The 14,537-nt window shown below is 40.4% G+C and overlaps 1 protein-coding gene across 1 annotated transcript in view; it reads left to right on the top strand.

The window, feature by feature from the left end:
• ipo11 (importin 11) overlaps positions 1–14,537 on the top strand; it is a 192,158-nt gene that overhangs the window by 105,417 nt on the left and 72,204 nt on the right. The window contains exons 23-27 of the mRNA XM_079552025.1: positions 3,084–3,163; positions 6,188–6,268; positions 8,606–8,701; positions 9,662–9,775; positions 10,215–10,336. Coding sequence (XP_079408151.1) covers positions 3,084–3,163; positions 6,188–6,268; positions 8,606–8,701; positions 9,662–9,775; positions 10,215–10,336 — 493 coding nt within the window. The remainder of the gene's footprint in view (positions 1–3,083; positions 3,164–6,187; positions 6,269–8,605; positions 8,702–9,661; positions 9,776–10,214; positions 10,337–14,537) is intronic.

The raw sequence follows: 14,537 nt of genomic DNA, 5'->3' as shown, positions 1-14,537 counted from the left end.
ACATTATTCATGCCTGTGTCAGTGCTGTTTTATTTTTTACAGGTCTGGTTTATGTCACAATAAATCACATGGGAACTACTCCAACTATTACAACCACTTTTGCTTGTTACTGTGAGCCCTTGGTGCATGTTATCTACCGGTTGGAAAAATGAGGGCTTACATGCCTAGTCGATTTTGTGTCTCAGTGAGGACCATTTGTACAGTGCGCTTTGCCCTCTGCCATATCTGAAATCGATTTATGTTTGATGGATTGTTTTCTTTAGATTTTTTCTATACGCACATTCAGATGTCTTGTTTTTCTTACTTAAAAGATTATTTATCTGCCACCATGTTAAATGAGCACTGGGCATATTATTCAATAGCGCACTTTGCATTACTCATAAACACAATCTATATGAGGCCAATAGTTTTCCACAACAGTGTAAAATGCGTTCGCTTCACCTTGTAGGCATCCATTGTTCCTGAACTGTTCAAAAAAGACTTCAGATCTCTCTCTATTCAGATTTACTTCAGTAGCCTGTAGACATTGTTCTCCTTTTATCCCATATAAAATGGCCTGTCTTATAAGCTGCCCATACATAATGCATAGATTTACAAGTGTGGAGTGAAAAGCCTTTAGCACGACTTTTAACGTCTAGGTCGGGCTTGCAACAAAAGAGAAAGGCATTTGGGTTTTGGGTAATGATTGTGTGCATAGGACACGTTTGATGGCTGATTTAAAAATGTAGTTGCTAACAGTGACAAAGTTTACTTTCTACAAAGTCAGACGTTTACATACACTAGGATTATTATACCTTTAAAGGGGCTAGATGCAAGTTCGCCATTTTATACTCACTACTGCCACCTAAGGTCATAGGTGTAACTGCACCGTCTATATTAAGGTTGTGCATGACGGCACTTCGGACCTGAATTAACACCTTTTTGAGTGACAGTGCATCATTTTAGAGGCAGTTGTGGTGAATAGGTCTGGGCTCATTCTACACATTAGGACACTGTTGGAACATGTCGGAGGAGGAAAATACATAATTTTAACATTTTTAAACTCCGTATAGTCCCTTTAAACAATATGGGAAAGCCCAGATGATGATGTCACAACATTGGAAGCACAAGTCTGGTTCATCCTGTGGTCTAACAAAACAAAGTAATATTTTTTTGGCCATAATGACCATTGTCACGTTTGGAGGGAAAAAGGGGAATCTTGCAAGCCTGAAAACAACATCCCAACTATGAAATACGGCGGTGGCAGCATCATACTGTGTGGTTGCTTTGCTGCAGGAGGGACTGATGCACTTCACAAAATAGATGACATCATGAAGAAAGAACACTATGTGGAGATATTGGAGCAACATCTCAAATCAGCCAGGAAGTTAAAGCTTGTGCGCAGATGGGTCTTCCAAATGGACAATGACCCCCAAAGCATACTGCCAAACTGGTTACAAAGTGGCTTAAGGATAACAAACTCAGTGTTTTGAAGTGGTCCTCACAAAGTCCTGCATCTTTAATTGGTAGAGCCTCCATCCATAATTCAGCATTAATGTAGTGGTGGAACCGTTAGCGTTGTTTTCTCTGGCAGCTTCACATGTGACCATCAGTGGGCTTTCCCAGAGATGTCGTCTGTATCTTTTTTACGTTTCAAAACAAAAATGCTAATTTTAAATCATTGAGAAGTATTAACATAACTCTACTGCAATTCAGAAATATTTAAAATACAGGGATTGAGAGACCTAATATGGACCAGAAAACGGCTCTCTGCTCATGACAGTTAATGCTAAATGTAATTGCTGAATGCTGCATTTATCTTTTTTTTAATTAGTTAATCCATAAATCAAATTATTAATGCTACTTTTTCATCCATGTTTCATAGGACAGTACAGGTTTTATGTGTGTCGTTGGGAGAGTTCATGCTCTGGGAACTAACCGCTGCACTAATGGAAGCCACAGATATTAAATATTTATAATGAAATGTGTGTACTTTCCTTTGGGTATTGGACAAGACATACATGTTTTCAACCCATATTAACAAACGCTAAGGAGGTTAGTATGTTTTCACCGGCCAGTTAGTGTAGCTACCAACTTGACCATTACGTTCTTTTTTTACACTGATACAATGACCATTAATAGAAGCATTTGCATCTTGATAAGAATATCACTGATTTGAGTCCAGCCCTGGGCACTTTGATTCCCCTTTTAATTGAGAAGTAATGCCTTGGTAAGGGCATGTGGTTATTAGTAGGAAATTGCTCTTTTAATCAAATCACAAAAGCTGCAGTTATTTTGGTATTACTGTACCACAATGTAATGCTAATCTTTGCACACACAAAAAAGGATAATGAAGCCTGTTAACACTATAGTTTAGACCTATACAAACAGTCTCTGAATTGCTTTTCTATTTCAGTTCATCTTTCCAGTGTTAAACTCTTAACCCCCACCTGAACAGGGCACATTTTCAAAAACGAGGAAAACCCCACAAAAGAGCATTAAAAAGTGACAAAAGTTTGATGAAAAAGTGATGAAAACATGACAAAAAAGCGCCAAAAGGGCCCGGAAAAAGAGGGTAGGAAATGTAACCAAAAAAAACACAAGAGCCACAAAAAAGCATGATGATGAAAAAGCAATAAAAGGCAGAGGGTAAGATGTGAGAATTGGCTTCAATGGGCACAGTGATTTGAATTTAGATTTTAAAGGCCGTGCATGTTTTTTGTAAATCTTTGAATGTGAACTATCTGTGTAGCCAGATTTGAGGTCGATATTGAAATGAAATACTGGTTTTACTGATGACAGATCCTAAGGCTGAAACCAGTCCCCAATCAAGTTCTAATTTGTGCTAATGGAGCATACCAGAAAAGTATATATTGTTCCAAAATCCCAAAGCCCATGTAACATTTGTGATCACCAAAATGAACTCAAATGACAAAGTGTTATGGGACTAAGTTGGATGGTGATTTGTCTTTAGTTAAAAGGCCCTGTCCTCCTGTAGCAGCTTAACAAATGTCTCTGTCCTCCTCTGACTCCCTTCCTCCCGGCCTTATACATCCATTACTTCAGATCTTTACTGAAGTGGTAACCCTGCTGTTTTGTTTCAGAGCTGAGCTCGGAGAATCTGCGCACCTGCTTTCAGATTGTCAATGCCTACTTGTACCTGTCTGCTACAGAGTTTTTGCAGGTGAGTCCTCAAACATGAGCCTAAGTAGTAGCTATAATGTGGTTTATGGCGATTTCACACTCGTCATTTTTTAAGTTGGACATTTAATTTAATTAAACTTTTAATTATGCAAAAATATTCCATAATCAAAAATATACCTTGAACTTCATTCACACCGGGTTGAGTCCTGTTGGTTGTTTCCTTCTGAGCAGTAAAAACATTTTGTTGCCACATCTGCTATTGTTTTATAACGGTTTATTATGGTGTTATTGATTTTGTTAGTATGATGTTGGCTTAAAGGGATATTTCAGGATTTTCGACGTAAGGGCGTAATTTCCTAGTTATCCAGAGTGTTGCTGATTTCTCTAGAGATTTTTTTTTGTAATTCATGCGGTTCTTATATTTGAAGAGTTTCGTGGCGCTAGGCTATCGCATTTCTATGGTATCAGCTAGCCTGCATGAAAAACAGCCTGACCCGCTCCACAGTGCACCTGAGGCAAATCACTTTGTAACGCCAGTAATTTTAACCATTTTTTGTGTAAAATACTTTGTTTGAGCAGCATCTGCTTCGTGGTTGTATAAGCTACGCAGCGGCGGAGTGATCTGCTAGAAAATAGTCCCTCAAAATGCGATCATTCATGTGATGCAAAGTCAGTTATATTCCAAAAATTATTCTATCGACATAAACATTTATATGGTTAGTCTGGCGTTATAAGTGATTTGCCTCAGGTGCACTGTGGAGCGGGTCAGACTGTTTTTAATGCAGTGTTGCTGATACCATAGAAATGCGCTAGCCTAGCACAAGACTAGCGCCACGAAGCTCTTCAAATATAAGAACTGCATGAATTACAAAAAAAAATATCTCCAGAAATCAGCAACACTCTGGATAACTAGGATAACAAAAATCCTGAAATATCCCTTTATAATGACTGCTAGTGCTTTCTTTCAAATCCTGGTCATTCCCACTACTGCCAGCAGGGGGTGCATATACACCCAAAGCATGTTAGTAATAAAGCCTCATAAATCATTGTTTAATATTAATAGAACATTTTCTGATCGACATGGGTGTTCTTGAATGACATTGGGTCCATCATTTGAACACCGCAGGAAGTAGTTTAAAAGTTTTATACAGTGTTGTTAATCTATCCTGATCCAGCCCGCCGAACTTTCTCTGCACTTTATGATCTATTTTTTACATTAACTTCAATGAGACAGAGCTTCAACTATTTTTTACAATTCATCAAAAACTTTGGCCCATTTTCCCCTCATGAAAACTTGCCCGTAACAATGTTATGGTGCAATGAGGATTAATATGACACCAGAGGGTTATTAGAGTTTTGAATCAAATTGACAGTAATGGTATTGTAAAGGCTACGTTTTCTCCAACATGGCTTTGAACATTTGGCTTTGATAGACAATGGTATTATCTGAAGTGATTTTGCACTCTGATCATTGTGTTAAATTAGTAAAGAGCCTAAATTTTGCAATGTTTTTAAGTTAGTTTATATATTAATATATTATTAAACATACCAGTCACAGGTCGTTGGGGGATAACATGTTGAGCAATCTGTGGTGCACTGTCAAATTTGAGTCGATCGATGGAGGTAAAATCGGGCATGATTGACTGCGAGCAGCTGAACAGACAGTTCTTCTTTTGAACAGAAAGGAGGAGCGTCTGGTCGGCCAGGCTAAAGAATGTTTATCTCACTGCATTCACCGGTCCGTGGTGAACAAAACGAGGAACTGCACATTATACTGGCCTTTTGTTAATAACTTACTTCTATCGTAGATACAGACGGCATCTCGTCATAGAAGGGGGTGTGGCTTCGCTGAGGGGGAAAATAGAATCTTTAGAGAAACACAACTTTCCACCCTTCCTCTCCATGTCTTTGTATCTTTATTTAGTAGAAAACTATATTCATATTTCAGTGTTTGTTAAAGTAGTTTTTGAATAATTAGAGAAAGTTTAGATTTTTCTCCAAATTGTTTTTCCCCTAAACTGTTTTTAAACATGACAATTTATGGGCGATTCCAGAGATGCCGTCTGTATCTATAGCATCAAACCTCATTTCTAGACACAAACATTGTTATGCTACATGAAATGCCAAGGTTCTCAGGGGTTTGAAGTAGTTGTAAAACCCCAAATAAAGTCTAACATTAGACCTTTACAATTTTAGAAGCAATCCTTAAAAATAATTTAAAGTATGGAAAGCTTTGATAATAATTAAATTAGGGCTGGGCTTTGGTCCAAAAAAAAAAATATATATATATATATATATATATATATATATATATATATATATATATTTTATTTATTTATTTTTTTACTCCGAATGGACGATTAAGTTTTTAATCGATTTTATTGGAAATAAACTCAAAAGGGTCTGCTGATGTTTAATTTGAAGAAAACGGCTCAGAGTCCAGTGTATTTTGATTCATTACAGCTCTGCTGTGATTGACAGCCCTCTCTATGGAGACTCACAAAGGGGAAAGTGGGCGGAGTTAAGTGTGGTGCTGTAGACTCTGCTCAAGAGGAGAACACAGACGATCAGACTGGGAGAAACCAAAGTCTGTTTCAGTGGAAGAAAACTCCGCACTAAGAAAACACACCACGCGAGTAGCAGTGGATCGCTGTGTTCTCCTCAGGTGTTATTTCTGAAAACAGACGCTACAAAGCGGTCCGAAACACTATTAAATTGGCTGCGCGGCGCACATGAGGTGGACATGGAATGATAGACCCGATTTTATGATTTAGTCATTTTCCACATTGTCTATTTTCAAAAGCATGAATTAATCAAATTCATTCAATTTATCACATAGCCCTTTATTAAATCATGCATGTATCCCTCTAATGGGGAATCTGTTTTTCTTACAATTGAATCGCAGAATGCTCATGTCATGTAAGAGAGACCAGCAGAACAATATGATAACATTCATAGACTGGTGCTAATATTGAGCCATAGACCACTTTTTTAAGCCAAAAATGTACTTCAGAAGCTTTTAGAAATGCATGAAGTGCTGATACTTCTTCCTTTCTTTCCTCAGAACTATGCTGAATCTTTGTGTCGATCTTTCTGCACTTTACTTAAGGACATCACAAATGAGGGAAAGGTCCAAGTGCTCAAGGTAGGACCGTTCTTTTCGTTCACCCACTAAAGCAGCTTGTTCTTGAGTGCGATTCATTCATAGCACAGTGTGAAAATGCCCAGAATCGGCAGTGTGTGGTGTCTATCACCGTATAGGCTTGATGTTCTTGTGACTAATAAATGAGTCAGGAATCAGGATGTGCTTCCGTCTCACTCCAGCCATCACTGTCCTACATGGCACGTTTGCATTTGACCAAGTAAATACTGTGTTTGGGAAATGACAAAGCTCAGAGGACTATATTTGACAACATTACGGTAATTACAAACACTGCTTGTCCCTCTGCAATTAATTCTATAATAGCGCAGCTCATCTTTCTAAAATGACTGTAATTAGAAAGTGGCCTGATCATTTTAGGTAAAATGTGGTAATACTGTGTGAGGCATAGTGTGAATTATTACTAGTAAAGACGGGGACCACTAGATTTATCACTATTCAATCAAACTAACAAGTTCAATTGTTCAAAATTAGCTGCAGTGACTCAGGTCAGGGTTTCCAAACACCTGAGTCCTGAGCCTGTGCAGTGCAATATATCAAATGTATCCATGTAATCTAGTTTTCATGAATGAGATGTCGTGAAAACTGCTATATTGGCTTGTTGGCTAATCTAACATTAGTTGTGAGCGCCAGCACTTTACATCCTATTCATTTCCTACGGAAATGAGCTTAGGCCTGTATGAATAATCATATTTTCTAAGGGTTACACGGTGAACAGCGAAATCCTGGTAGATGATTACTTACTGTTTGTTAAAAACTCTATGTAAATACTAGACGTTTGCTTTTTGAGAGGTCAGCAAGTTTGTCTTGAAGCTAAAGGCTAACATGCAATAAATAATAAAATAAAAATAGATAACTAATATAACAGACAGAGAAACAAGACGATTGTTTACAGATGTGTTCATATTTGCTGCACTATCCTGAATTTATAATTGAAGCCTTTAGCTTTAAGATGTTTCCGATGTTTCTAAACAGAGTGATCATCCACTAGGAGCTTGTAGTTCACCAAGGAATTTTCAAACGGGTCTAAGATAATTGGAACAGGAAGTACTGGCCCAAACCACTTCAGTCATCAGAACTTGTGTAGCCACTGTACAACAATCCCAATGGAAAATCAAGGTCTCTCACACTATGTCCACTAAATCACAGTTCAGGATGTGGCCCCACTTTGAGCTATTACCTGGAGACCCCTGATTTTGACTACAAATGTGTTCTGAAATTCATACGATTTACAGGTATTAATAAAAACTATCAATCAGAAGAAGCCCATGTGAGGAATGAACCACTGTTTTCCAGCCTCTGACTAGTCCTGCGTAGTCTGTTTATACTGCAGGCTATAGGGGAGGGCTTGCTGGTACTGTGATATGTGCTCCCACAGAATAGCCATTATACCTTGAGCTTATGTTGGGTTATGCTTAGTGGCATTACATCACAGCCCCTAATCCTCCATTCAGAGGGAAGCAGAGCCAGCAGACAATAAGCCTACCTATCACAACAAGCGAAGTACATACTCCGCTCACTGAAGCATATTGGCACTCCACACCGTGATGGGAGTGATTTGTAATGATGCCTTGTCTATGCTGGCTTAAGAGCGTAGCATTCTGCCACAGGTTTAACAACTACCACCTACGGAAAAATCTATATATAAAATAAATAAAGTAATAAATCTTAATTTACTGACTTTGAACAAACCATCCTTATATTGTTTGTGATTTGTTAGTTGATTCATATAGTTTTTAAGTTCTCTGTTTTTGTCAATAAGAAAAATGATAGACTAATCCTCCAGCAAATACCTTTCCTTCGATTCATTGTGAAATAAATACAAATCTTTGAATCTTTGAAAGTGTTCCCTTTATTTTTTGAGCAGTACAAAATGATCCGTATTGAAATATTGATGGTTGGTATGATATCAAACTCCAAAACTTCCAACATGGTGTTTTTTTTTGTTCGGTTTTTGCACAGGAATTCTCAGGGCAGGTATACAGTACTTCCACTTCCACCCAGCTTAAATACCTGCCATTGGAATTTCAGTAGGTTAAACCTAAGGGATGTACCCCGTCTGCCACTTACTGTAGGTCAAAGCCTCAATTAAAGACTGGATTTTCCCCTTTGTTTTACTATCTCAGGAGTGAGCATCGTCTCTCCTCTTTCACTGAACTGTGTCTTTATATCACACTTTATCTGACCCATGTCTTTCACAGAGCTCTAATGGCTGCTCAACTTTTTTTTCTCCCCTAATTTGCCCTTCCGATTTTTCATGCCGCCGCAACTCATTTGTCCCCGTCCTAAACTGCTGCCTTTTTCCTGTCATTGTCTCCATAGGTGGTAGAGATAGCTTTAAAGGTTAGCCCCACACTGGCACCCCACATGTTCCACCCCTTGCTGCCTGCTGTCTTCAGAGGTATTCTGGATGGAGAGGTGAGTTCCACCTATCTTCTAAGAGCTGAACCGGAATGCACTTTAAAGACAATGGAGTGGAGTGTCTTGTGTTAGTAGACTCAAATGTTTTACTTGCAGACTTGTTTGTGACTGTTTAGTCCTCCCATCAGCTATATTTACTTCTTAGGAAGAGGGGTGGCTAGTATTGATGGACTAATTCTATTAAATGTCATATATTTTGACTCCTGACTTTGTAATGATGAACAGAAGAGGGAGTAGTGCATAGAGATCTATTACTCCAGTCCTGTTATTGGATACTTTTGTATATTTTGCCAACTTGATATTGCTATAATATTCTACCTCAGTGGATGCTTTGTACCTTATTTAGATAAACATTGCAGATTACACAGCAAAAAATACAGTATTGTGTCTTGGTTTGGTGCTCTTTCTGTGACCAATAAAAATAGTCTGACGAAGTTGGTCAAAGTAGGTCAAATCAATGGTGCACAGCAGTCTCAGCTACATGACCTATACAGCCGAAGGGTTGTACGTAAACCCCGACCGATAATGAAGTGTCCGGACCATCCGTGCTTTAAGAAGTTTAATTTACTCCCCTCCGGATGCATGCTGAGAATGCTCAAGACGGGAACCCATCGGGCCAGGGCTTCTTTTATTCCAGAGGCTGTTGTTAAGATAAAGGATCTTATGTCACTCAGCAAGGAAGCTGCAGCACCTTAGGCCTTGTCTGATTTTATGCTGATTGGCTCGCAGTTGCTCAGTGATCGTCTAATCTTTGTCCTGAATACAATTGTTGTTTTACTGTATCATGTGTACCTGCTGCGTTATAATTTCCTTTGGGACACTAATAAAGTTGAACCTTGAAAATGAGCCCTAAAATTAAGCCTTGTGGGACCCCGGTTGTGTAGGACTTCAAGGATGACAGCACTGTGTTCTTGACATATGCCTGTGTGTTACCTGTGTGCTACCTGTGTGTTGCAGAGGTATCCAGTGGTGATGGCTACATACCTGGGTATTATTGGGCGTGTGCTGCTGCAGAACTCCAGTTTCTTCTCGTCCTTTCTCACTCAGATGGCCTCAGAGTGCAGCCAAGAGGTGACCGTTCATGTTTGCCCTTTCCTTCCGCCTGCTCAGCACCATCTTTGTCTTTTTTAAAGCCCCCGGAAACCATAACGGCAAAGTGCCTGTTAAAAGGAAATTACACTGAACAAGGCTGAAAGTAATGAGCCAAAGAATTGCAAATGGTAACATTTTCAAGTCCTCAAGTTCTGAGCCGTCACCCATCTTTATGGAACTCAGTGATGGCTGTTTTTGTCTGACCAAGGGCAAAATTAGTTTGGCCTTGTAGTGACATGTCTAAGTTGTGAAAAATCAAACACAATTAAATGAATATATAATTAGTGCCTCTGCAGCAAAAGGTCAGTTTGTCACGTACCAAATATAAATCATGATTTTCGGTCTGTGCGGGGCATGTCAGCCAGTGTTACAGTCTGTGATAAATGCAGCTCATCCTCCTGTTGTGTGTGTGTCTCAGATGGAGCAGTTACTGGGCAGCCTGATCGAGATGTGGGTCGACCGCATGGACAACATCACTCAGCCTGAGCGAAGGAAGCTGTCCTCGCTGGCCCTGCTTTCCCTTCTACCGTCTGACAACGGGTGAGCACCTCCATCATTCATTCATACGCACATGTGATCCGAAGATGTTGAAAAGTGGAGAGCTCGGACTTGTCAGCGCAGCTGCAATGAGCCCTCACCAAAAGGAAAGTGACGAGTCAAACCTGACAAAACTGTTGAATTATTCATCTGGCTGCTGTTGATCCTTTTAGGCCTCAGCGTGTGGAACTGTGCAGCCTGTGATTTTAACTAGACCTTAAATCTCACTAACAGTGTTTTTGTGGCTGGAGGTGACAGATGGGTAAAAAAAAATGAAAACAGCAACTTCATCTGTCCACATTATCTACATTATTTTTTTTATTTAACCTTTATTTAACCAGGAAAGTCCCGTTGAGATTACTTATCTCTTTTTCAAGGGAGTTCTGGCCAAGACAGATTTAGAATTAAAGGACATATTTCAAGCAACAATTTCATGAAACTATTTAAAAACATTTACAAACCATGGATTTAATTTCCAAACCTTTAAGCAATAGTTTAAACTGCCCTATTGGAACCAGTTCCTTTTAATTTCCAGTCTTTTTGTTGTGGAGGCAGAATACTGAAATGTCACCTTACCAGATTCTGTGCTAACACTTTTGAGAATGTAAAGAATACTTTCCTGCCGCTCTTGGTTGAATAAATTCACAGAGGTGGTGGAGGGAGCAGAAGCATTATACCCGTGTAAATGAGCATAAACCCGTGAGTGAGTCTGCACACGTGTGGGCTGCCAGTTCTGGAAACTTGTAAAGTTCACAGTGGTGTGTGCGAGGCTTACAATTTGTGATAAATCGCAAAGGTGCATGTTAGACAGAGTCAAGCAGTTTCAATGCTTGAGGTGGGGCATTCGTATAAATAAGGTCACCATAATCCAAAATCGGTAAAAATGTTGCTGCTATACATGTATTTTAATATATTTGTATCGTTTGATTTGTTTTATTGTGCTCTTTAACACTTTCTATTGTGTTTTTTATTGTATTTGGCGTTGCTGTGAGGCACTTGTACATGAAATGTGCCGTACAAATAAACTTGCCATACTTAATTGTTCAACACTTTCTTTAAAGCTAAGATTTTCGTCAATTAAAATACCTACCTCTTTCAATTTCCGCCCCTAAAAGAGTAGCAACTGGAGGACTGGTCTGCAGATTGTTTTTTGTTTTTGAAAATAGCATAAACTTGTTCTTATTTGCATTTAAAGAAAGATCTAGTTGTAGAAACACGTTCTGAACTATGTTTAAAGGGACTATACGGAGTTTAAAAATGTTAAAACTAAGTATTTTCATCCCCCTACATGTTCCGGCCATGTGTAGAATGAGCTCAGACCTGTTCACCACAACTGCCTCTTAAAAAGGTGTTAATTCGGGTCCGAAGTGCCGTCATGCACGAGCTTTTCCACGTTTACCCTATTTAAATATGGTTACGTGAAGTGTTACACTACAAAGTATAATTATACAAAATTAAACTATGTGGATTTTCTAAGCGGATAAAAGGGGGAACTATATTGTAAGGCATAATAATACCAGGAGTAGTTCGAAATCCGCGCAGTAATCTTCACTTTACTGTGCGGATGCCAAATGACTCCTGGTATTATTACGCCTTACAATATAGTTCCCCCTTTTATCCGCTTAGAAAATCCACATTGTTTAATTTTGTGTAATTATACTTTGTAGTGTAACACTTCACGTAACCATAATTAAATAGGGAAAATGTGGAAAAGCTTGGTAGCTTCTATCTTGACCAGTTTTGGAGCTATAGTGGAGAGAGGGAGAGGCTAAATGCTAACGCCGTCTGCGCTGTGTTTACAAGACTGAAGGCGCGGGTGAAGATCAGACAGGTCCTAAAGAACTCGTCAAAGCTAAGGTTAGAACATACTGTCCCACATACCACCGGAGCTGCGCCACGGATACAAACCGAAGGGGATCAGAAGGAAAAGAGGCTCCGGGGGGGGCATAAGAAACAGACTGAGGAGGAGAGGAAGCCGGCTACCTTTACCTGCCATCATGCTGTCAAATGTCCGATCCCTACGGAATAAAACCGAAGAACTCTCTACACTCCTGCAGTCTGATCTGGATTATAAACAAACAAGCCTGTTCTGTTTTACAGAGACATAGCTAACGGAAGATGTAGAGGTTCACTTGGATGGATTTAATATTATACAATTCGACAGGGATGCTGTAAAGACGCGGAAATCAATTGGGGGCGGGCTTTGCATGGCTGTCAACAAACAGTGGGCAACAAACGCCACCGTAAGGGAGACAGAGTGTTGTAAGCACTACGAAGTAATGTGTGTGTCTTTCAGGCCGCATTATTTACCTCGTGAGTTCGCGCAGATCACAGTAATACTTGCATATGTGCCCGGGCCTGACTACAATCTTGATGCCGAGCACATTTCGGAGTGTTATAACAAAGCACTTCTGCAAAGCGGTGAGCAGCCTGTGTTCCTGCTGGGGGATTTTAATAAGTGTGACATTACCCCACACCTGCCCACCTTGGAGCAATATGTCACAACTCCTACCAGACTGCAGAACACACTAGACCTGTGCTTTGGAAACATCCCCAATGCTAATGTCTCTAAGCCCCGCCCACCCCTTGGCCGCTCTGATCATAAGGTCATTCTGCTACTGCCAAAGTACCGCTCAAAGCTGAAGACAGAGGAACCCATAACTAAATCCATCAAAATATGGAATCATGATGCAGCTGAATCATTAAGGGGATGTTTCGAGCTGACTGACTGGGATCTATTTTTTAAAGACTGTAATGACCCAGACACGCTCACAGAGGTACTGACAGCATACATCTTTCATCATTCTGCGAGGACAATGTTACCCCAGTTAAGCAGATCACTGTCTACCTAAACAATAAAAAGTGGATTTCCAGGGGCATGAAAAGGTGCCTGGCACAGAAGAGGAAGGCATTTTTGCAGGGAGATAGGGTCGGGGCCAGGGAAATGGAGAGAGAATTCAGAAGGGAGGCCAGGCTGGCAAAGATCAATTACAAGAACAGGGTGGAGCAAAAGCTAACATCTGGGAATGTGAGAGAGGCATGGCAGGGTCTTAATATCATGATGGACAGAGCCTCAAAACCTTCACAGAGGAACCCCCCCGCCATCGCTATCACTGTCAGCGAGCAGACGGTGATTTCCATCCTGGGCAAAATCAACCCCAATAAGGCTCGCGGCCCCGATGGAATAAGAGGAAGGGTTCTCAAGGAGTGTTCTGCTCAATTGAGTGGTGTCCTTACCACGCTATTCCAGCTCCTGCTGGACAGCAGCTGCGTCCCCAGCCTGTGGAAGGAATCAAAAGTGATCCCAATCCCCAAGAAGGCACACGTCAAGGATCCTAGGGACTACAGACCGGTGGCCCTAACATCAGTCCTGTGCAAATGCATGGAGAGAGTTGTGGGAAAACAACTAAAAAACATGCTACAGGACAAACTGGATCCCCTCCAGTTTGCCTACAAGGCAAAACGCGGGGTTGAGGATGCAAGCCTCACACTTTTGAACACAGTTACCCGGCAGCAGGACTCGGCTAAACCATGCACCAGGATTTTATTTATGGACTTTTCCTCTTTTAACACTGTACAAATGGACACACTGCTGCACTGCCTCACCAACCTTGAGGTTCACCTCACATTGATTTTATGGATTAGACAGTTTTTATTGGACAGACAGCAACATGTGTTTTTTTAATGGTTTTAAATCAAGCACACTAGTTTTAAAAACAGGACTTCCGTAGGGCTGTGTCTTGTCTCCCATCCTGTTCTCCATCTACACCAACGGCATCAGCTGTAGCAGGAGTGGGATGACACTGCTGAAGTACGCGGATGACATGGCCCTGGTCGCGCATGTGGTGGATGCTGAAGCTCTGTCCCAGTATCAGCAGGAGGTGAGCACCTTAGTCCAGGTGTTCGCTGAAAGCTCACTGGAGCTGAACATCTCAAAGACTAAAGAGTTGTGCTGCGGGCCTAAAGGAAAGCTTCCACCTGCCCTCAACCAACCACTCTGCATACAAGGTCAGCCGGTGGATCAGGTGCAGTCCTTCAAATACCTGGGAACTGAAATAGATGTTGGCCTGTCCTTTAAACATCACGCAGATTCTGTGTTCAAAAAAGCACAGCAACGCCTCCATCTGCTAAGAAAACTCAGGTCATTTTATGTAAAAAAAGACATTCTAACACTGGTTTATAAATCACTCATAGAATCCATAAT

The sequence above is a fragment of the Gobius niger genome, assembly GCF_951799975.1.
Source record: "Gobius niger genome assembly, chromosome: 1".
Taxonomy (NCBI): Eukaryota; Metazoa; Chordata; class Actinopteri; order Gobiiformes; family Gobiidae; genus Gobius; species Gobius niger.
This window is presented reverse-complemented; position numbering and strand designations above follow the sequence as displayed.